This window comes from Xenopus laevis, chromosome 8L (assembly GCF_017654675.1).
Source record: "Xenopus laevis strain J_2021 chromosome 8L, Xenopus_laevis_v10.1, whole genome shotgun sequence".
Lineage (NCBI taxonomy): Eukaryota > Metazoa > Chordata > Amphibia > Anura > Pipidae > Xenopus > Xenopus laevis.
The window spans coordinates 7,649,853-7,674,205 of NC_054385.1; the positions used below are offsets into that span (position 1 = coordinate 7,649,853).

The 24,353-nt window shown below is 42.4% G+C and overlaps 1 protein-coding gene across 3 annotated transcripts in view; it reads left to right on the forward strand.

Moving 5' to 3' along the window:
- ak8.L (adenylate kinase 8 L homeolog) overlaps positions 1 to 24,353 on the forward strand; it is a 50,111-nt gene that overhangs the window by 18,380 nt on the left and 7,378 nt on the right. For 2 of the 3 annotated variants that reach the window (XM_041572120.1, NM_001095393.1), the window contains 6 exon segments: positions 4,612 to 4,693; positions 5,060 to 5,131; positions 5,570 to 5,770; positions 8,008 to 8,139; positions 8,394 to 8,483; positions 15,259 to 15,400. In XM_041572120.1, the coding sequence (XP_041428054.1) occupies positions 4,612 to 4,693; positions 5,060 to 5,131; positions 5,570 to 5,770; positions 8,008 to 8,139; positions 8,394 to 8,483; positions 15,259 to 15,400 (719 nt within the window). 3 annotated transcript variants of the gene reach the window in all.

Sequence of the window (24,353 nt, forward strand, 5' to 3'; positions counted from 1 at the left end):
AACCCTTAAAAAGACCCCCTCGGCCAGCCCCCAATCCCCTGTAAACTTACCTTGTCCTTCAGTTCTTTTCCTGGCTGCGCAGTGGCCGCGCCCCTTTTCAGCATAACCTGTCCCCTTTGACGTCACACCACGCCCCCTTTTTGTACCCGCCCCCACCAGCCGGAATTTTTTTGGGGAAAAGGTGGCAACCCTAGCTACTCCCGCTTATATTTTTTGCGCCAAGGCGGGTCGAGGGGGGCCTCATTGCTAGTGCAGAGAGTGCACAATCTGCACTGGAAGAGCTGAGATTCTGATTTAAAACTGGAATTTGCTAGGGCACTGCCACCTAAGACGAGTTTCTCAACTCTCGACATAGCAGCAGCACCCTTGAGTATCACTCATGTACCCCATGCTGTAAATTATAAGGATATTAGACGTCACCTTGGAGTTCCACGACCATATAAAAGCTTCTATACAGATAATGGAAGTCCAAAGTGACTTCTAATATCCTTATATTTTGCAACAGGTGTTTCAGTGAGCTATGTCACACAGATGACATCACTAAGCAACAGTTATAACTGATGGCATAACTAAGCACTGTTTATATAGTGAATAAAGTACCCCCTCTTGTAAAATATAAGGATATTATAGTTACTGAGGAGTTTCATGACCATAGAAAAACACGAGGCCGAGGTAACTTATAATATCCTCATATTTTGCAACTAGGGGTACTTTATTTATAATAATACACAAATTTCAATGAGTCATGAGACATAAATGACATCAGACCTCACCGTTTATAACTGATGACATCAGAACTCGTTTATAAGGATATAATTTACAAGATATTCATAGCTTTTGTGTACTATAAGAATATAACTTACATGGTATCCATGGCTCTTGCTTATTTTATATTTATTTATACAGCAATCTAATATGAGACCTTAGAATCTTCTTGCAGGTTACTGGAAGCTATGAAATTGGGCCAGCTATAGTTCCATACCATATTTTATGAGCAAAGATGGTTTTTGCCACAGCCATACTCAAGTCCTCTTCTACTTTATGACTGCACCAAGCCCTGATCCCCTTTGATGATTCATGTATGGGAGGAATCCGCCAACAAAGGGGAGGGGTCAGCGCTATTACATCACCAAAGTAAAGGATCCTACTTTGAAGTTTGACCTACACCTAGGGTTGCCACCAGGCCAGTAAAAATGATGGTTGATCCCAATGTTATTTATAGGTAAAAAGATAAATATATAGGAAGGCTGGTATTTTTTACAGAAAACGTGGCAACCCTAGTCACACCTGAGGCTTATTTTCCTGGCTGAACCTGGTGTTTGGGGGTCACTTCCAAAGTTGGCCATATACTCGTCCTATATCTGGACTATATCTGTCCAACCAATAAGACTTGGTCAGTAACACCTTCATAGAAGCAGAGAGACAGTAGAAACAAACAAGATGTTTACTTCCCAGCAACCCGAAAATCTCAGCACTCCAGAGACATATAACGACATATTCACGGCCCATATCTCTTGACTTATAACAATATGGCCGGCCATGAGTTTGTTTACTTAGAATTTCATATCCAACTTTTCGCTCCAGACTCCTAACAACAAACTGCTACCCAAATAATGTTAAAAAGAGGAAAAACTGTATGGAGGAGATTTCTGTTTGTCCAATTTATGCTCTTATGCTGACAGCGGGAGCCAACTACACCCCCCTCCCTCCATTTCTCCTGTAGACTGTAAATGCTAACATATTGGAAAAATATTCAGCCCTGGCCTGGCAGCTGCATGTTTTATTTCTCCGTGCTGTGTCGTTGCATTGGCATTAATTGCTCCGTTCCTATCCGCTGACAGCAGAGAGGGCAGAAATTTCTCTCTCGTTTCCTGACACTCCCCGGTTTAAAGATGTCAAGCTCAGCCTCGGAGGAGAATGGGTTTTATTGATCAACAAGCCTGCCGAGACTTCACGCCGAGTGCTAAATCTCATCTAAATGTAGTTAGGCGTCCGGGGGGGAATAGGCTGCCAGGTATTACAGCAGAAAGTGGGGGAACTTATTGCAGACATAGTGTAAGAAGGCAGGGCTGTTTGATGACTTGTCACCCCACTGAGGCTCATAGCGAGCAGGTAATATCCCACTGAATTCTCAGCCAAGCACTCTCACCCCACACAAGACGACTTGGGGGAGAGCCTGGGGGAAAATCTCACTCTTCCAACCGCTTGTTTGCAAGCAAACTTAGATCTGTATAGCCTGGCTCCAGCAGTGAATTACAGCTATTTATTGCATTATAGCCTTTGTAAGCCTGCCACAACATGATGGATCTGGTCATCGGCTCCCAACACCGTCTATTATTGCCATAAGCGATTTATATGGTGCCTTAATCACTTGAATTGCTGCTCCGAATTGTCTGTGCAATGGGTCCCACGTCTCCACTTGGACGTGTCCAACACAACTCTGAACTTTAAGGTCCTGCCGCCTTTATTGTTGTCCACTTATTGTAGCACTGCTAAGAGGTACTTTTGTAGGAACATGGACACATAGGGGCTTTAACAACTGATGCCATAGTTTTATGGTATGTCCAGGGGCTTTTCTATTCCATTATTAGCTATATTCAACTAAATCTCCCCAACTATCTTATTGTCTTCCAGCATCTCTTCTAACTTCCATTCCTATGGGAAGAAGGTTTGGAGTCAAAGGAGTCTAAAGGTAGCCATACATGATCTGCTCGTTTGGCAGGGCAAAGGCATGGTGATATCGAGTTAATCTGATTGTTCGGCCCTAGGGCCAAATGATTGGATTACAACAAAAGAAATGGGCACCGACAGAACAAGGACCACATCAACTAGCCAATGCGGTCCTTGATCTGCAAAAAAAAAATTTTTGGCCCGATATCGATCGGGGAGACCCGTCGGAACGCCCCCCCCACATGGGCAGATAATCTGCCCATGTATGGCCACCCTTATGCGAGGCTGAAACTGCAAAACATATCGGTAGTCATTATACAGCTGCCTGTTTATATTTCTATTAGACAAAGGTAAAATTAGAATAACAATGATTATGACAGTACATCTTGCTAACGGCATCTTGAGTTTTATTGAGTTACAATAAACGTATAGCAAAGGTAACATGAAACGCCTGCCGTGTAATTGTCTAACCCTTAGCACTCGCTAGGATAGTCTGTTTGTAAGTCAGGTCTTGTCTGGCCATGCTTTCCCAACTGGTTAATGCTTGCATCTCTGTACCCCTGTGACTGTCCATATATATATAAATATATATTTATAAGCAATAGAATTTCTTTTTTATCTGTGACATCTGCTAGAATCTTGTCCCTCCTGTGATCCCATGCTCCGTGCAGCTGTTCAGACCTCCAGCTTGGAGCTGTGCTCAGGGTGTGCTGAGCAGACGGCTTTTTTGATGTGTGATAAAACAGAACCAAACCACTGGGGGTATTAAGCCGGTGCCAGCAAGACAAGGAGAGCACATCAGAATATCAATTAACCTGTTCCCAACAAAGCACACCGCTCTGTGGTGGAATAGACATTTCACTGATGTGTCAAGGCGCCAGATAATATATTCTAATTAAAGGATTGATTGATTTCCCCCCTTTATTTGCATGCTGGCGTACTTGTGGATTTCCGAGACCCTTGGAAATAGCTGAAAACAACCAAATAACGAAACAGTTTCTCACAGAGTTTAATGTACAGTATGTTTTAGGGTGCTGAGTTTCATTCCCGCAAACAAAATCCACGTAAAACTCTATCTGCTATGAGACTTTATCCTGTTGAATGGGAATTAGCTATATAGCTGAAAGAATGGTAAAAAAAAAATATGTAAGTGCCAACACTTTAGAAGACTAAAGGCATAAAGTCTAACCACCGGTCTGGCCTTCAGAGGATAACAGATTCCATAGAGTTAATATAATCAGTCAGAAGGACTATAGTTCTTGCCACTGATCAATTATTCAAAGAATGGCTGCAGTACCGACATGTTTGGCGTCTTAAAAATATGCTTTTTAGTAGGTTGATATGGAGTTTGTAATAGTTCAAAAATATCTTTTGTAGAGTTCGACATGTCATATCTTTTTATCTTGTAAATGTTTACAATTGGGTCATCAGTTCCTGTGAATCAGCCACCTTTGGGCAACATAATGGTGGCCTTAAGGTCCCATACACTCTCCGATTTTTTTACGGTTTCTCATATTTGGTTTGTAAACATGTTTGGTTTTATAAAAAAAAAAAATTTGGTTTTATGCTCTTGTCTCCTATAAGGGCAGGGGTACACGAAGATACTGGGGGAGATTAGTCACCCAGCGACAAATCGCTTCTTCTTTGGGCGACTAATCCCCCCCTGAACTGCCTCCCCGCTGGCTAGAATCTAAATCGCCAGCAGTATAGCATTCTGAGCTCTTCGTTTGCCTCACACGGAAACTTTGTAAAACAAAGTGCTCCGAGTGCCATCTACCTGCGATTTCGATTCTAGCAGTTCAAGGACATTAGTCGCCCGAAGAAGAAGCGATTTGTCGCTGGGCGACTAATCTCCCCCAGTAGCTTTGTGTGCCCCTGCCCTAATAACTTCTTCTTCTTTTCCCACCAATGACAAGACCTTCTTCTTTGGCTTTTTTTTAGGGCTGGGTTTTGGAGGGGTTCCCCAAAACACGAGACCAGGCGTTAATGCTGCAGATGGCTGGAGTATGCCCTGGCCATTTAGGTAAGCTGAGATCAGTCCAAACTGTACCAAAGTAGCAAGAGCAATCAAAAAGAAGTTTGTTTATATATCTTCTTCAAAGGAAGTGGTGCATAAGATGGCTTCTCTTATTGGTGGTAGAGTTACTATATGAAATAGAAGGACCCAAGGAAAGTCAAGTATTGTAGATGTCTAGCTCCCAATCTCATTATTGGTGGCACCAGCTCATAATTTACTGGTAGATCACAATCTATATTGGTTTTATGGGATATGAGTGGCACACTTCCCTTTCTTCCTGGGTCCATTAGTCGAACCACATACTTCTTTTGTGGATATTTGATTTGTATATAATTTTCTCCATTTTAATATGAATATTTCCTCTGGTTCTAGTTGTGCTGGATGCTCCAGATATTGTTCTGATTGAGAGAAATATGGGAAAAAGGATTGATATCACAGATGGAGGTAGGCGCTTAATTGTAGCACTAAACTGAAAGTTCCTATATTTATCTATAGACTGGTGCCTGCACTGTTGTGCTGCTTGGCACTCGGAGTAAGTAACTTACACTTGCCATTGAAACAGAAATTTCCTATGGTATTCTAATCCTGGAAAGCTATGGAGGGGTCCACAGTTGGCTACACGTGCCTAGAGATAAAATTACTAAGGAATTCATCTGTATCATGTTCATGGTTGGTGAGGGCAACTTGAGGGTCATCTGCTTCTCTTTGCTTTCTCTTTTCTCTATGCTACCATATTGTAAATATAAAGAAGCTTCACAGAGATATCAAATGGTTGAAAGCAAATTGTCCAATACCTTGTTTAATGGCTAATGAGAAAAAGTGGGTGGCATCTGCTCTGCATATTTAAAAGCATGGCTGATGAATGGATCTGTGTGGCTTTAGAGGTCTATCACACCACCTTCGACTGGCCCAGTGACCCCGCAGTGCAGAGAAACTTGGTGGAACCAGAGGGAATCTCTGAGGAGGAAACTGGACAAAGGCTCCTAGAGTTCCACAGAAATATCCCAGGCCTATTGCGGACTTACTCAAAGGTGTCCAAGAAGATAAATGTGGACCAGCCATACATGGATGTCTTCTCACAAGGTAAGGAAGGGGAATATTAACATTTAAACATTGAACAAAGGATAAAAAACACCAGCTGGGGGGAAGACAATCCCATTGCATGTGGTCATCGGATTCCTCAAAAAAAGTTGGACAGCCCTGGATTATCTTATTAGTAATGTGTAAGTAATATAAAAATGACTGCCAGCTTTGGTTAGTTTTAGGTTTTTATGGCATAGGTCAACATCCAGAGCCAGAATGGAGCCAACTGTGCTACCATGTAGACACCAGGGGGTGGCACCACCATGCTCTACTGAGAGTTGCAAAGCAGTTTAGCACCAAAGTCAATGAGGCTGTTGTTGCTCTATGTGTGCCATTGGTCAAGCCTAGCATTTGAAATTGTCCACATTGCCTTCTATGTGAACAGGGTTGGGTTGGTCTGACAAAGATCCAGAGGTGGACATAGGCCTTAGAAGTCCCCAGCCAAGGTCCATCCCCACCTCCAATCCTATCTCTCTTTTATTTCCACCATGGGCATATACAGTATCTATGGTGAAAAGATCTGTGACATTTAGCATAGGCTCTGGATATCAGCTTCGCTTCTGGGCCCTAGAAGCCCAGTCTGACAATGTTTATTAATGACTGGAAGCTTTTTTTCAGTCTCTTATCAGTCAGCTGTTGCTTTGAAAGCCAACAGACTTGTGTGTGACCCTCATAATCCCATAATGTATGGGTATCATCCCAGGTTTGATATAGGCCCAAACATCCCCCCACCAGTCCAATGAATAGTGTCTGTCTATGGCATCTTACAGCAGCCCCTCTGACATCCCATTGCCACCCTGTTACCATTACAGTCAAGATATGCCTCCTTGAACACTAGTCAGATGAAAATGACCAAAAAAGGGTTCATGCATGCACTGCTGCAGCTCTTATAGATAACAGAATATTATTCCTGTATAAGTATTCCCCACTACTAAGTTAGTTCTGCTAAAAAATAAATAAAGGGAAAGTTCACCTTTAAATAAAATGTTACCATGTTATAGATGGCCCCATTCTAAGCAACTATGTGTTTAGCTAGTTTTACTGTGTTTTAATTCTATTCCTGCCCTTTCCAACTAGGGTTGCCACCTGGTTGGTATTTTACTGGCCTAGCTGGTAAAAATTTTGGTTGATCCCAATGTTATTAATATGGAAAAATGATAAATGTATAGGAAGGCTGGTATTTTTTTCCGGAAAAGGTGGCAAACCTATTTCCAACCTGCATCTGAATATGCTATTAAAACAGTAAATAAAGAAAATAAATAAAGAATTGACTATACTGCTGTCAACATCATACTAGAGCTTAATTTTAAACGTGCACTACCCTTTTAAAGGAACAGTAGCATTTAGGTGATCCAGTTAAGCAACAGCCACGTGTCGCTATAACAAATGCAAATAGCCCGATTTTTATTCGGAAATTGACATCAGCCCCGACGATGTGCCCCATACATTTCTCAGAGGGGGGTTTGTGTTACACTTTTAATTGAATTGTTGCTGGTATCCCGACCCGCCGGCATCAGGTTGTGTATAACACAAAAGAATGGCCTTTTAGAAGTAAATTGAATCATTGTCCCTCTCCTTCCCATTGCAAATTAATTAGTTTCCAAATTGCTTAATTACATCTAAAAGTTGGTATCAGCTTTCATGAAGAATTCATGCCTCAAACAGTAAATAAAGATGTGGGCGCTTGAATATTAATTATTACTAATTAATAATGCAAAGAGATAAATTAGGGCCCTGGAAAGGGGGGAAAAAACAGAGGAATAAAATGCGCATATATAGAAGGCAAATCCTCTGTAGATTTTTCCCTACAACACGTCAGGCTTAAAAAATCCTTTTTTTATTCAAGATAATTAGTCAAAGCGCCTATCTGGGGGATTATTACTCCTAATTAACTTACAGTTATTTACTGAAAATTAGCTCCATTTGTAAGCAGCCATTTCTGCCTGTTGCCGGTCGGAGGAAATTACAGAGAACGAGGCATTAGAAGGCTAAGGGTGGATTTAATGGAATTCTCTTTCTAATGCAAGATCTATCCTTCTAAACTCCCCTCCGACACCCTAAACAGAATAACGGGATGGCAAAAATTTTTATGACTTGTGCTATTGCTGTTACCTCAATCTTTGTCTATATACTGTAACAGTAATGGCACTTATGTCCAGTAGGGGTGCTGTTGCTACTGCCATTTACAGAGCCTTCAGTCTGCTTAATATTATATCCTCTTTTCTTTTCCTTCTCAGTGCTGACATTTGTCTTGAGCAAACAAAGGTCCTTGGCACCTCACACCCCTCGAATACTGCTGTATGGACCCCCGGGCAGTGGGAGGAGCCTCCAGGCATCATTGCTTGCACAGAAGTATGGTATTATCAACAGTAAGTGGTTTGTAGTACTCTTCAGTCTTTGTATTGAGGGACAGTAAAGACAAAAAAAAAACAAGAAAAGGGAACACTAACAAGTGCCAGCAGTAGACAGAGAGGAATTGGGAAGGACAGCAAAGACAGACAGCATGGAGCAACTGGCATAGGCAGAATATAGGCAGTTGAGGAAGAACTAACTTACATTTTGTATTGTTTCTATTTTCCTTGCAATCATCTCCATTTAATATACTGTCTCTGTGTGGTTTCAGTTTGCTGTGGCCAAGTGCTGAAAGAAGCGGTCGCTGACCAGACTAAACTTGGAGAGCTCATCCAGCCTTACATTGAGAATGACCAACAAGGTGGGACGCTCCATTCCTTGATAGTCTCCGACGTGTGTGCTAACTTGTTTGCACTAGTGCCCAGAACTCGGAACTGTCTCCATATTGTAAAACACATAGCAGCCATGTTTGTACTAGAGTGGGGGTCCCCAACCGTTTTAACCAGTGAGCCACATTCAAATGTAAAAAGAATTGAGGAGCACAAGCATGAACAAATGTTCCTGGGTGGTGCAAAATAAGTGTGATTGGCCATTTGGTAGCCCCTATGTGGACTGGCAGCCTATAGGAGGCTTTGTTTGGCAGTACACCAGGTTATTATGCAACCAAATCTTGCCTGGAATTCAAAAATAAGCCCTGTTTTGAGGCCACTGAGAGCAACGTCCAAGGGGTTGGGGAGCAACATGTTGCTCCAGAGCCACTGGTTGGGTATCACTGTTCTAGAACATGCATGTTCTGCATTGTTAGTAACAGCACTTTACCTTTCATTTTTTACTCTCCAGTTTGGAATCTAAAGGGCAAGTAAATCCTGCAGAATGTATCATATTAAGTGTTATAGTTGTGGGAAGTGTCGCAGAAGCCCTATGACAGTTTAGGTAGAACTGCTTACTATCTCGGCTGTTGCCTTTTTCTCGGATACCCATATAGAGCTCATCTGTACTACGCCCTTAATGAAAAGGCAGAGCAGGGCTGTGCAGGAGGAACCCATTGGGTAAGTGGTGGTTGGCAAGCATGTAGGCTATGTGCTGCTGCCCTTTGCTATGAGACCAATAAGGCCAACTAGATGTTTTGCTACCAATACTACTTACCTATAGAAAGACTGTTTGGTTGCTAAAAACCCTCAGAAACCACATAGCATTTCAAATACCAAACTGGAGGGCAGCAGAAGAGATAATTTCACTTAGGTGCCTTAGAATATCACCGACTAAAGGTGTAGTTCAGCCACAGCCGGAAAGTCACAGATAGGATCATTATATAAAAAGTTAAGTCCAAGCTAAACTTCCCTAACTAAGTGTTGGCATACACTTACACGGTACACCGCAGCGATGTTGCCCCACTGTACACATTAGCCTGGACAGACGTTATTTTATTTTCCCGACCTGTACTTCTGCTTAATGGAGATATGGGAGTTGCTAACGGCCCATTATCTATTGGTATTAAGATTAATTTTCTCCCTTGCCAAAAACAAGGCCTGTCTGCACATTCACTCGCAGCCCCAGCAGCTCCCCGAAAACATCCTCAGCTGCCTTTTGACCTTGCAGAGATGCACCAAGAAAGACAGAATTCCCCCAGCGCCTCGGATGGAAATATTTTTTAGGGGGGGGGCAGTCAGGCAGGACGGAAGGCAAGGACGAAAGAATAGAAGAAAAGAGAGAAGAGAATTCGGGAAAGGGGGGTGGGAGAGGAGAGAGTGAGCGATTCAGCTGGGAATATTTGCACGCTGCGTTCCAGAAAAGCCTTTGCAGTTGGTGTATTACCAATAGCGGCAAACAACACTCGGCTGTGTAAATAATTTACTAGTTGATTAATAGACTCACATGGGTATAATTAGGAGAGGTAGAGACAGCAGCTTCAGTAACGGGTACAGCGCTTGGGGGAACAAGAGACTTTATTCCTTATTTTTTTCACACTTTATTTTCCCTTATTTTTTTTTTTTATTTGGAAACTTTCTAAGGAGCCAGGGCGTTTGAAGATGTGTTGGGAAGAGCTTGCTTGCTTCTTCTCGTTTGAAGTGGAAATAGGGCAGTTTGAATCTGTTGAATTTAATTTTTCACAAGCTTTCAGAGCCCTGCAGAGCAACTCCCTCTTTTTCTATTGCATGTTTTTTTTTAATGTTTTAGTCTGCATTTTTCCACTCCATCACCTTCGTTTTGGAAAACCCTTTCCTTGCCGGATGCAATTACTTTTATAGGTTTGTTGGAGGGGCTTTTATACTGTTTTTGCAAAGCAGATAGTGTATGTAATACTGAGTAAGACACGGCTACTCTCACGTCTCATGGCTACTCTTAAAGTTATTTCTCAGTACATCACATCCAAATGTTATCATGTTTCTTGCCCAGCAGAGGTCACTGTTTTATTAGAGTATGCAGATAGGTCACCTCATCTGAGCAATCATGGCTGCTCCCACTGAAATGAATAAACACAAATAGGCACCCTATACAGAATAACCTATACTTAACATTTATAGGTAGTTAACACTGGGTAAATACAGCAGTAATAAGCCAGTGGCAGCTACCTATTAATGTAGTACTGGGTTTCTGAGTTCAGTGCTGCTGCACACATCCCTGTTCTAATCTAGTCTAATATGTACTGGGTTATTGAACATTACCACACTTTTTCCACTTACAGGCGCTGGTCCTGTATTCCAGTGTATTAGTGCACAAACATAAATGCACCGAATCCACTATTTTGGTTCCGGCCGAACCACTGAATCGGCCGAATACCGATCCGAATCCTAAAGCTGGCCATAGACGCAAAGATCTGATCGTACGAATCGAGGATTCGTACGATTTTCGAACTGTGTGTGGAGAGTCCCGACATTTTTCGTCCGGCGGAGATCAGTCGTTTGGTCGATCGGACAGGTTAGAAAATTTCTGTCGGCTGCCGATAATATCTCTGCGTGTATTGCCGATCGTACGGTTTTCAGTGGGAGACTGTCACTAGCTTTGGTTGGACATAGATATCGTACGATTACTGTCAGGGGCAAAACATTGCTGATCTGTTCTTTAACTAATCTGACTGGTAAGACTTTGATCTGAATGGTTAGTGGCGGGTCGGGAGATGGGAAAGTCCGATCGTACGATGATTGCATCTATGGCCAGCTTAATTTACATATGCAAATTAGGGGTGGGAAGGGGAAAACATTTTTTACTTTCTTGTTTTGTGACAAAAAGTCACACAATTTCCCTCCCGCCCCTAATTTGCATATGCAAGGCAGAAGGATTCGGCCGAATACGAATCCTGCTGAAAAAGGCCGAATCCCGAACCAAATCCTGGATTCGGTGCATCCCTAATTAAAGGGATGGTTCACCTTTAAGTTATGTTATAGAATGGCTTATTCCAAGCAACTTTTCAATTGGTAGTCATAATTTATTTTCTATAGTTTTTGAATTATTTGCCTTCTTCTTCTGATTCGTTCCAGCTTCTGACTCGTTTACAGATTTATTGTTATTGCTACTTTTTATTACTCATTTTTCTATTCAGGCCTCTCCTATTCATATTCCAGTCTCTTATTCAAATCATTGCATGGTTGATAATAATTGGACCCTAGCAACCAGATTGCTGAAATTGCAAGCTAGAGAGCTGCTGAATAAAAAGCTAAATAACTCAAACCCCACAAATAATAAAAAATGAAAACCATTTTTTATATCACTCTCTACATCATACTAAAAGTTAACTCAAAGGCGAACAACCCCTTTACAAAATAAATAACAGTTATAAACAGTCTTGGAATATCTAGTATAGGTAAATTTAAAACAACTGGACTTGCTGAGTAATCAATGAAGACGCTTCTCAAGATTAATCAGCAAGTCCAGTTGTTTTAAATGTACCTATACTAGATATACCATGACCTGGATGAATGAAAATCTTCATAGTCAGTCTTAGAATACATTAATTTACATTCTTCTAAAGGCAGAACATTTCCATTCATCGCAATGCCCTTCAACAGAATTTCATCATTTCTCTAGTGAGCTGGTAAACATGCAATTCATGCAGTTTTCCTTTAGATGGCAGTAAACAATAAACAAACACTTGCCTGTCATGTTTATACAATCTTCCAACCTGTTTTATTGTATTAAATGAATATTATGCTGGTCAGTAAAGGGTTCTGAAACAGTAGAAGTTAGGTAGGGCTTCTCTTACTAGGTACCCCCATGTCTACATTGCTTGAAGACCATGAACTGGCCAACCTTTGTAGGCTCCAAGTTCAAAGCTTAATCTTTATCTGCCTTCCCTTCCACACACTCTTAGACACATTCAACTGGAGGCCCCAACGATTTTCTGCTCCCTGCAAAATAAACCCACAATCTCCATAGACCTCTTTGTATAACATCATTGTTGTATTATAATCAGCCCCCCAAACAAGTGAAACAGAGCATAATTAGCCCACGGCATGGAAAATCTTGGACAGTTTTAGTTCCTTAAATCTTTTCATTTATTTAAAGGCTTCTGTCAGTATCCCATTTCTTACTCCCCTCCGAGCTATACATGTTCAGCATCAGCCCTCTGGGTTTATCATTCACAGCTTGCCTTGATTTTAATTGCAAGTGCATCGTATCTACACGGGGGAGAGGCTTCCATAATCTGCACCCAGTTAGGCAGCTGTAGCCTTACTAATAACACTGCACACACACACACATAGAACACAGTGTTAGCGTACAATCCAAACCCTCCAGGATCTAAGGGAAAGTACCTTGGGGGCAGATGCTACCAGATGTGCCTTGGGGTGTCCAAGCAGGGGCAACTGCCTTGGGCAGTGAATATAGAGGGACAGCATAGATAGGAAAACTTAAAGGGGCTTTGCCAATTGCTGATCTGGTGGAAATCTTTTTTAATACACCAACGTTTATATCTAATTAAATATTGTGTAATAAAGGGCATGTGCGATAGCAAGTATAGTAGGGAGAGATGGTGCCTATAGTAACAGTGGATAATAGTCTCTGGGAAGGGAGTGTGACTGTGGGATAGCAGGTATAGTAGGGAGAGATGGTGCCTATAGTAGCACTAGGGATAATAGTCTCTGGGAAGGGAGTGTGACTGTGGGATAGCAGGTATAGTAGGGAGAGATGGTGCCTATAGTAACAGTGGATAATAGTCTCTGGGAAGGGAGTGTGACTGTGGGATAGCAGGTATAGTAGTTAGAGATGGTGCCTATAGTAACAGTGGATAATAGTCTCTGGGAAGGGAGTGTGACTGTGGGATAGCAGGTATAGTAGGGAGAGATGGTGCCTATAGTAACAGTGGATAATAGTCTCTGGAAGGGAGTGTGACTGTGGGATAGCAGGTATAGTAGGGAGAGATGGTGCCTATAGTAACAGTGGAATAATAGTCTCTGGGAAGGGATGTGTGACTGTGGGATAGCAGGTATAGTAGGGAGAGATGGTGTCTATATAACAGTGGATAATAGTCTCTGGAAGGGGAGTGTGACTGTGGGATAGCAGGTATAGTAGGGAGAGATGTGTCTATAGTAACAGTGGGGATAATAGTCTCTGGGAAATGAGTGTGACTGTGGGATAGCAGGTATAGTAGGGAGAGATGGTGCCTATAGTAACAGTGGATAATAGTCTCTGGAAGGGGAGTGTGACTGTGGGATAGCAGGTATAGTAGGGAGAGATGGTGCCTATAGTAACAGTGATAATAGTCTCTGGGAGGGAGTGTGACTGTGGGATAGCAGGTATAGTAGGGAGAGATGGTGTCTATAGTAACAGTGGGATAATAGTCTCTGGGAAGGGAGTGTGACTGTGGGATAGCAGGTATAGTAGGGAGAGATGGTGTCTATAGTAACAGTGGGATAATAGTCTCTGGGAAGGGAGTGTGACTGTGGGATAGCAGGTATAGTAGGGAGAGATGGTGCCTATAGTAACAGTGGATAATAGTCTCTGGGAAGGGAGTGTGACTGTGGGATAGCAGGTATAGTAGGGAGAGATGGTGTCTATAGTAACAGTGGATAATAGTCTCTGGGAAGGGAGTGTGACTGTGGGATAGCAGGTATAGTAGGGAGAGATGGTGTCTATAGTAACAGTGGGATAATAGTCTCTGGGAAGGGAGTGTGACTGTGGGATAGCAGGTATAGTAGGAGAGATGGTGCCTATAGTAACAGTGGGATAATAGTCTCTGGGAAGGGAGTGTGACTGTGGGATAGCAGGTATAGAAGGGAGAGATGGTGCCTATAGTAACAGTGGATAATAGTCTCTGGGAAGGGAGTGTGACTGTGGGATAGCAGGTATAGTAGGGAGAGATGGTGCCTATAGTAACAGTGGATAATAGTCTCTGGGAAGGGAGTGTGACTGTGGGATAGCAGGTATAGTAGGGAGAGATGGTGCCTATAGTAACAGTGGATAATAGTCTCTGGGAAGGGAGTGTGACTGTGGGATAGCAGGTATAGTAGGGAGAGATGGTGCCTATAGTAACAGTGGATAATAGTCTCTGGAAGGGAGTGTGACTGTGGGATAGCAGGTATAGTAGGGAGAGATGGTGCCTATAGTAACAGTGGATAATAGTCTCTGGGAAGGGAGTGGGACTGTGGGATAGCAGATATAGTAGGGAGAGATGGTGTCTATAGTAACAGTGGGATAATAGTCTCTGGGAAGGGAGTGTGACTGTGGGATAGCAGGTATAGTAGGGAGAGATGGTGTCTATAGTAACAGTGGATAATAGTCTCTGGGAAGGGAGTGTGACTGTGGGATGGGATAGCAGGTATAGTAGGGAGAGATGGTGCCTATAGTAACAGTGGATAATAGTCTCTGGGAAGGGAGTGTGACTGTGGGATAGCAGGTATAGTAGGGTTAATTGTGCCCTGGCTCCTAGGTATTTCATTGAGTGCTTATTTACTCCTGTGAGTATTGGTTTATACCAAAGCTGAGGGTCTGGGGCTGGTGCACCTGGGCCACCTGTTCTACGTGGTGAGTGATTCATACTTTGTATCCTTTCAATTTGTTTTATTACCCCTGGAATTATAACAATTGATTTCAATGAGCCAAGGGAAGAGTTGTTGGACCAAAACGTTGGTGCTAGTATACATGTAGTTGTTTCTGATTGATGTTTCCTATTTATTACCAAATACCTTCTTTTTATTTAGTGCCAGATAACTTTGTCTTGAAGATCCTTACTGATCACCTCAGTAGCCTGGAGTCTGCCAAACATGGATGGGTTCTACATGGATTCCCACAAGACACTGACCAGGCAGCTCTGCTGAAAGATGCAGGTTTCATGCCCAACAGGTGAGTTCAACACTTGAATAAATCATGAATAAATTGAGCTCTACTACAAGTAGTAGTAGTTAGCAAATATATCAGATCAAAGGGGATATTAGAAGTCACTGAGGGGTTCTGTGACCATATAAAGGCACAAGGCTGCAGGCTGAGTTATACAGGGAACTCTGAGTATGACTCGTATTATAAGGGATAATGTACTCCTGCTGTAAATTATAAGGATATAAGAAGTCACTGTGTAAATGTAAGTATGATACTGTGTACACTGAGTTATACAGGAAAGGGAATTCATTTACATTTTTACAAATAAGTGAGACCTTTCTGCTTGCTGCACTCTTTTAATGTCTTGTCTATTGAGGGACAATAGGGCAGTTCACAATAAATTAAAGACCAATATACAGAGAAGGAATATTCTATGCAGTCAGTAAGTTATACCAGGGAACTGCACTGTCTAAGTGAAACAGTATGAAAATCCATTGTGTTGTAATTTTTCACATCCTTTGTCATGCATTGTCCTGTTATCTGACTCATGAAGGACCATTCAGGATTATTAGAGCTCAGGTCATAGCCAATAGATCGAGGGGGTGGATTAAGCATGACAAAATGATATCATATGAGCAAAATAGTCCTACGCTGCTTTTTCAATTTCCATGGTTTCCTTAGACTCTAAACCTCTCGGCTGCTTCAATGCACGCACAGCCTTATGTCCCAGAGGGAAAGGGACGGATGTTCCGTGGCACTTGTGTACAACAAGAGAACAGATGTTAGAGCACGGTGCCCATCTTCCCTGAGAAAAGCCAAGGGAACAATAGCTAGCCCAGCAGCCCCTCTAGAAACCTTCCAGGTTCAGACGAACTGTAAGAAGAACCGATTAAGGAAATGATGGTTTCTGATTTTGAAGCACAATGGGGGCAGATCAAAAGGAACAGAATGAAAGCCGGGATTACATCCCGATGACTATTGTTATAGGATCTAGATTATATGGCCGCCTTTCCCTGTATGTTCCTTTTTAGCCATACAATAGAACACTAACTGAAACTCGCCAGTAGCTTTAGTCCCAATCTTAAATGCAGAAGGGCCTTTATTTATTTTGTTTTGATGCTCTAGGTTTTCTTTTTTTTTCTTTCCTCCCGATGAGGCATTAGCATCACCCACCGCTGATTCCCAAGCGGATTAAACACAATAAACAGCCTATTAATGAAACCTTGAACCAAGGAATGAGGCTGGAATCTGCTGCGAAATCCAGTGCCTGGTGAAGGTTAATAACTGCATTACTAGCGGCTCAATTCTCTGTGCTTTTGAAGAGCTTGCTGTAAGCCTTCTCTTACTCCTCGTTAATTGAGCTAATAAAACCTTGGTGACCCATCCGCAGTGGCATTATCAGAGAGTTTACTAAGACTGGACTAGAATATTTATTTTGGGATATGGATTCCACCCGTTCGGCTCTTTTCTCTCGTGCAAGGTGGGACGGGTTGTTGGTAGAGGAGAGGGGGGAAGGAGGCTAGCAGAGAAGGATAATTTATCATGGTCTAACTGCCCTTATCCTGTTACTCAACCTTGAGCATGTGACAGTTGGACAAAATCGGACCAAAATAGTATTTGCTTGTTGCACTTATGTCATAATCCTTTGCAACTCTAGAAAGATCATGGGTTCCTCAAAGTATGAACATTGAATGGGTCCCTCTACCAGAAACAGACTGAAAATTTGCTGCAAAAAAAGCACCAAGGCTTTCTCAGATTGTGTATGTTAAGTAGGTCTTTCTACCCTGAATGACATATCATGGTGTTCCCCAACCATACAAGCAGCATGTCACCAACCCCATGGATGTTGCTCTCAATGTTCTCAAATAAGGTGTTTATTTTTGAATTCCTGGAAAGTCTTAATTGCATAAAAACCAGGTATATTGCCAAACAGAGACTCTGTAGGCTGCTAGTTCATATAGGGATGGCCAAATAGCCAATCACAACCCTGATTTGGCATCCCTAGGGATATTTTTAATGCTTGTGTTGCTTCCCAACTCTTTTTACATTTGGTTGTTGCTCATGAGTAACCCTAACTTATCACATCCTTAGTATTTCAACTTCCCAAGTCAACCAGTAATCCTTTGCTGTGCTAGATGTGGCATGGCTACTTCAGACTGTGTACACAGAATTTTTTGCATCCCTGTTATACAACTTTTAAACCCATAATCATTTGTTGCTCTAGACCTGCCATAGCTTCCTAAAAGTAAGACCATTGTATGTTTGCTTCTATGTCAGAACTTCTTATATTGCTAAAGTATGACTTTATATTCATTAATTCTTTGCTGCACTAGATGTAACATGACTTTCTCAGAGATATGGACCTTCTACCACACATCGACTTTTCGTTTTCCTAGAATATTAAATTTCAGCCCCTAATCATTTGCTGCACTAGGTGTATCGTGGCTTCCTCAGACATGTGGACCTTTTCTCAAAAATAGACTTCCTTAGAATGTGTCTTTTCAGCCCCTAATCATTTGCTGCAGTAAATGTATCATGGCTTCCTCAGACAATTGTCGTTCTCCCCAAATAGACTTGTCAAATCCCAAGAGTGCACCTTTTTAGCCCATAATCCTTTGCTGCACTTGAAATGTCATGGCTTCCTAAATTTTTGTACATTTAATGGGTTATTGTGCCACAGGTAGACTTCTTCACACTTCAGGAATACAAATTTTCAACCCAGAATTTTTGTTTTGCACTGCACAGTGGCCTGACTAGTGCTAGTCCAGACCAATCGATTGACCTCCAAGCCAACAGCTGTCCCAGTAGAGAGATGACCACATCAGTGGCCTGCTTAGGTCCATGACTGACTGGACTTTCAAGGCTGCCTAGTTTGTCTAATCCCCATCAGATGTCAGTGGTTTGCCAGTTGCTTGTATTATGGGGAGAGTCTCATTCCCCATGCAGTGGAGGAGGCCAGAATTATTCTATCCTCCTCAGGGGACTGGGACCATAAAGTTATACTCCTGATATCAGCCCTTGGAATGATAGCTTCTGTAATCCCCTTTCCTTTTGCAAACCTCCACTTACACAAATAGCTCACCCAAACAGGTTGGTGACATTTTCCCTGCAAGGCCATATAAAGGTGAATTGAGTGCCTCGACAGATGTCCCTAGCTTGTAATGGGAAATCAGCACACTCATTGGAAAGGTCAGGTCACTAAATTGTGTTGATGGGGAAAACACCAGCCATATCACACCTAACGGCTGGGGCCTTTGAGAAATAAAGAGCCTAAAAACTTGGCGGAAAATGAACTTTTTTTGTATTCAAGCAGACATCTCCCCTCTGACCTCCTAGCATTTCCATCAGACGGCGAGATCTGCAGGCAATAGGAGGCTGGCTTTGAAGCCTTCGTGCTCGAAAGAGCCTGGTGAATTCCATTTGGGAAACAAATCACGGGGGTCACCTCTACCTCCCCTCGGGTTAAAACTTAGTTTATGAGAGTCTGTTACTCGGTTTGCAGGCAGTCTCGCCAGAGACCGGGAGCAATTACTTTTGAAGCAGGCCCATCTAAAATGTACACTGCCTTTTGAACCTCCAGTCTCTCTGCCCCCTACCATCAGCTGCCTATGGGGGTGGCAGTGAATGGACTTACTGTGTTTGAACAGAGATTGCCTTGTGAAAACAAGCTTAGGACCCATCACTTTCATTTGCTGACGGTACTTTCTTCCATAAATCGTATAGATTTTGGGGTGCCCCTTTAACCTCATGCTGTGGTGCTGCTGGGAAACTGATAAGATAGAGATAAACATCAGCTCAATGCAATGCTTTTCAGATAAGGGAAGAGTTAATTCTTCCATGGTACAAGATCTATCATTGTGGAAATATACACTTGTGCGCATTTAGCTTATTGTGTTCCCAGAGCATTCCTTCTCTGTATATTTATACATATGGGAAGAGGTGCCATATTGATTCCCTTAGAGCTTAGACAGTACAGTATGAGGGTATAGCTTATTGTGTTCCCAGAACATTCCTTCTCTGTATATTTGTATTTATACAATATGGGAGGGGTGCCATATTGATTCCATTAGACAGTACAGTATGAGGGTATAGCCTGTATTGTGTGCCCCAGAACATTCCTTCTCTGTATATTTGTATTTATAACATATGGAGGAAGAGGTGCCATATTGAATTCCCTTAGACAGTACAGTAATGAGGGTATGAGCTTATTGTTGTTCCCCAGAACATTCCTTCTCTGTATATTTGTATTATACATATGGGAGGGAGGCCGCCCATAATTGATTCCCCTTAGGACCAGGGATCCCCACCTTTAAACCCGGTGAGCAACATTCAGAAGTAAAAGGGTTGGGGAGCAACCACCAAGCATGAAAATGTTCCTGTGGGGTGCCAAGAAACCAGGTGCACTGCCAAACAGAGCCTTAATGTAGGTTGACAATCTACATAGGGGCTGCAATGGCCAATCACAGCACTTATATGGCACCCCAAGAACATTTTTCTTGCTTGTGTTGCTCCCCAACTCCTTTTACTTTTGAATGTTGCTCACTGGTTGAAAAGGTTGGGGATCCCTGGCTTAGACATTACAGTATGAGGGTATAGCTTATTGTGTTCCCAGAACATTCCTTCTCTGTATATTTGTATTTATACATATGAGAAAAGGTGCCATATTGATTCCCTTAGACAGTACAGTATGAGGGTATAGCTTATTGTGTGACCAAACATTCCTTCTCTGTAATTTGTATTTATACATATGGGAGGAGGTGCCATATTGATTCCCTTAGACAGGTACAGTATGAGGGTATAGCTTATTGTGTGCCCAGAACATTCCTTCTCTGTATATTTGTATTTATACATATGGGAGGAGGTGCCATATTGATTCCCTTAGACAGTACAGTATGAGGGTATAGCTTATTGTGTGCCCAGAACATTCCTTCTCTGTATATTTGTATTTATACATATGGAGGAGGGAGGTTCCATATTGATTCCCTTAGACAGTACAGTATGAGGGTATAGCTTATTGTGTGCCCAGAACATTCCTTCTCTGTGTATTTGTATTAATATATATGGGTGGGAGATGCCATATTGTTTTTCAGTACAGTATGAGGGTATTGCGGCTTCTGTGCCCAGAGCATTCATTCTGTCTGTGTATATATGGTTGTGTGTTCTTGCAGTTATTATGTTTTTAAAATGAAATAATTTTCTCCCAGAGTCCTATGTAATTTTGCCTGTAGTTGGATTTCAGTAGTCACTCTGGCCAGTGTTTATTTTACCCAAAGAGGCCGCAAGGACACATTCTGAGGTTAAGGGCTATCCTCTCTATCAGGGCTGGGCCTCCTCTAAATCAACAGTTTTGTTTTGAAGATCCATTTTCTCCACCAAAGTGGAACAGCAAGAAATATTTGCCCTTGAAATTGATATTGACAAAGTTGAATAAAAACTATTCAGTTCAGGAATATATTCCAGCCCCTAGAGAGAGACTGACACAGTACAATATGTTTGGGGGGGGGGCAGCAAGCAACCCCACCTCCGAATTATTCACATTTGGAACTCAGAGGGAGACGTGGACATGACTGAATTGCTCTCTTATGGTCTACATGCAAAAACTAAGATCCGGCAGTCGGAAATCCTTTAGGGGGGTGACCTTGGTCGTGTATAACATTACAGTGCGGGGTGTTTGCATTCCGAGGGAGTTGTTTATCCAGAATATCTAATGGCTCCTTCTTCCATTGATGATGTGGAGTGTATATCCAGTGCAACCAGCTGCCCCTAGCCATACGCAGCCCCGGGATCCGTCCCCTCGTTCCCATCAACAATAATTAGCCGTGTAAGACTAATGGAAAAAGTCATGTCTAATTACCCAGTTGAAGCCCCAATTATGCCATTAACGTTTGTGGGCTTGAAGCTAATAACGAAGGAGCCGTCTCATTTGCATAGCATTAAGTTAATTGAGTTGGAAGCTCCGGGACGGATCGTGGCACTGATAGAGGGATTCCGTTACGGAATGGATAATGATGACTGGACTCGGGAACGTTGAGCTGGCAGTTTTATTAATTAACAGCTATCTCGTTACCTGACGTGTCAGACCTTTCTATAAAAGGTTTTTTTTTTCTTCCTTTAAATGAAAACTGAGCGATCTTTGCTAATTGCGTCCTGTAATTAATTATAAAGTGGCTTCTGCTCTTCTAATCTAGATTAGCCTTCCTTCGAGATAGGGTTATAGAAGCGCGCTGTCACTCTCATTCCAACACTCGCCGTGGGTCCTTAGAGCCCTTCGTCTGTAGGGTTAGTAATTAGGGAGTTCATTAATTATCACAGTCATTTTTATCTTAGTCATAACAAAATACCAGGGTTAAGTGACATTTAAAGGGGCAGCATACCCTGAGTGCTGTATATAGGCCTGTGTTCAAAAATATCTATGGTTTTTGCCATTTGTTGCAATAAAAAAGCGCAGAACAGTGGAACTGAAATTACTTTTACACTTGATCCCACCACCTCAGTTATTCAGAGCAACTGTGACAGGAGGAGAAGACAGTCCGTTAATTACCTTTCCCACTTGATCCCCTGATATAATGAACTCTTCCTTAACAGTAAAGTGGTCATACAGACATTGGCAATGGCAGGGATTTTCAACTTATTGGGACCCTGTCCTGTTAGGGGTGGGTTTCAGTTATCCCCTTAGTAACGTAACATTTAATGGAGCTAAAGTTTGGGGGCATATATAAACAGGCTGAGTACATTGAAAGTCATTGGTGTCTGTAGAAAGGTCAGAGACACTGGAGTTACTGATGCCACTTAATAATACAGAGAACTGTTACTGAGATTTTCTAGAACTTGAGACTTGCTCTAACTACGCTGAAATTGGACCACAGTGCATTCCATTAAACTGGGAGCAGGCACAAGTCTATCAGTCTGTCTGGGGATACCCACATGTTGGTCCTGTAACTAACTAGGGAAGTTTCAAGTATATAATTTATCTTGAAGACACTCATTTGTTAGTCCATTGGTTCGTTGGAGAAGTTACCACTATGACAGGGATCCTGAAGATAACCACTATTTCGACCTTTAGCTACCTGGAGAGGTTACCACTATGACAGGGACCCTGAAGATACCCACTAGTTGGTCCCAGGGGTGTAACTACAGAGGAAGCAGACCCTGTTGCTGACGGGGGCTCAGGAGGTATAGGGGACCCCATGAGGCCCAAATAAAGAGCAATTTCAACATATATTGGGAAAACAGGACATCTGCTGGATATGTTGTAGAGACACTGTTGGTCCTATAACTAGTTGGAGAGGTTACCACTATCAAGGGGATCCTAAAGATACCCACTAGTTGGTCCTGTAGCTAGTTGGAGAGGTTACCACTATTGTGGTTGAGGTGATCAGCATGCCAGGAACAGCTTCAGTGACTGATTGTTGAGGCTGCCACCAATGTCCGTGATTCTGAAGAAAGCTGTTAGTTGATTCATTGGCTGGTTGGTGAGATTACTAGCAGGTCACTGATCCTGAAGATACCTAATAGCTGGTTCATTGGCTGGTTGGTGAGGTTTCTAGAAGGGCACTTATTCTGGAGATACCTAATAGTTGGTTCAGTGGCTAGTTGGTGAGGTTACTAGCAGTCTACTGACCCTGGAGACACCTAATAGTTGGTTCAGTGGCTGGTTGGTGAGGCTACTAGCAGGTCACTTATTATGGAGATACCCAATAGTTGGTTCAGTGGCTGGCTGCTGAGGTTGCTAGCAGGTCACTAACCCTGGAGATACCTAATATTTGGTTCAGTGGCTGGTTAGTGAGGTTACTAGCAGCCCACTAACCCTGCAGATACCTAAAAGTTGGTTCAGTGGCTGGTTGAGGATGTTACTAGCAGCCACTGACCCTGGAGATACCTAGTTGTTGTTAAAGGTTCCTGTTGTACAGTGCTAGGGTCTTGTGTTCAGTTCCCACTAGGGCACCATTGGTGTGTTGTTAGCCTATGTGAATATTCTCCTGGTGCTCCATTCTCCCACAGTCCAAAACTATCATAGTAGATTAATTATCTACTGCTTAAACTAACTAACTAATTAGATGTTGTTGATTGTAAGCTCCACTGGGCAAAGACTAAGGTTAAAGCACCAGTCTAATATGTCAGTGGTTCATAAATAAAAGATGAGGATAACTGTATATCTTCCTGTTCCATCACAGGTGGCTTATTCACTATTAGGGACCTGCCCATTAACTAATGTGTGTTGTCAAGTAGAAAAATCTCTACGAGCTGCGCGGAATGTAGCCACCCGGCCCTGGGACCCAGTCCCACCCTGCACACTGGGGAAATTAAGGAACCACAGATAAAGCTAAAGCTCTGCTGAGCAGAAAATTAAACCCAGTATTAATGAAGTCTAAGCTTAAAGCAGCAAAGAAGGAGAGCAGATGGTCTATCGATTCCTATCTGTCATATGTTTACATGTCAAACGCTCCGGTAAGTCAGTCCACTAGAAGGTGTTTGTTACTCACTTCACCCAGCTATCCTGCCGGCCCAATGGCTTTAAACAAAGATACTAAAGATGCGCTGAATTGTACAAAAGATCTGGGTGATGATCAGGCCCCCTAATTTGCATATTCACATTTTAGCAAGAACAAGGCTGCAGTTGCCCATGCAAAAAAGCTACATGGGTAGGGTCCATAGCATATTGGGTGAATCCTCAGTCAGTGCAAGGCACTGCTGCAAAATACACATTCATGTTCTTTAAGTGTTGGCACCGTATGAACTTTATTGACAAGATGTGGAATCCAAGATCTAGAACCTACGGTGTTGGCATGATGGTACCATTTGCTAACATTAATAGTTTAAATGTACTGGAAATGGGAAATCTGTGACACACATAGGGCTATGGCATTCATGGGGCGGGGGCGGTTGTCTACCACTGCCAGAAAAATCCTAATACTAGTACAGGTATGGGATCTGTTATCCGAAAAGCTCAGAATTACAGAAAAGCCATCTCCCTTAGACA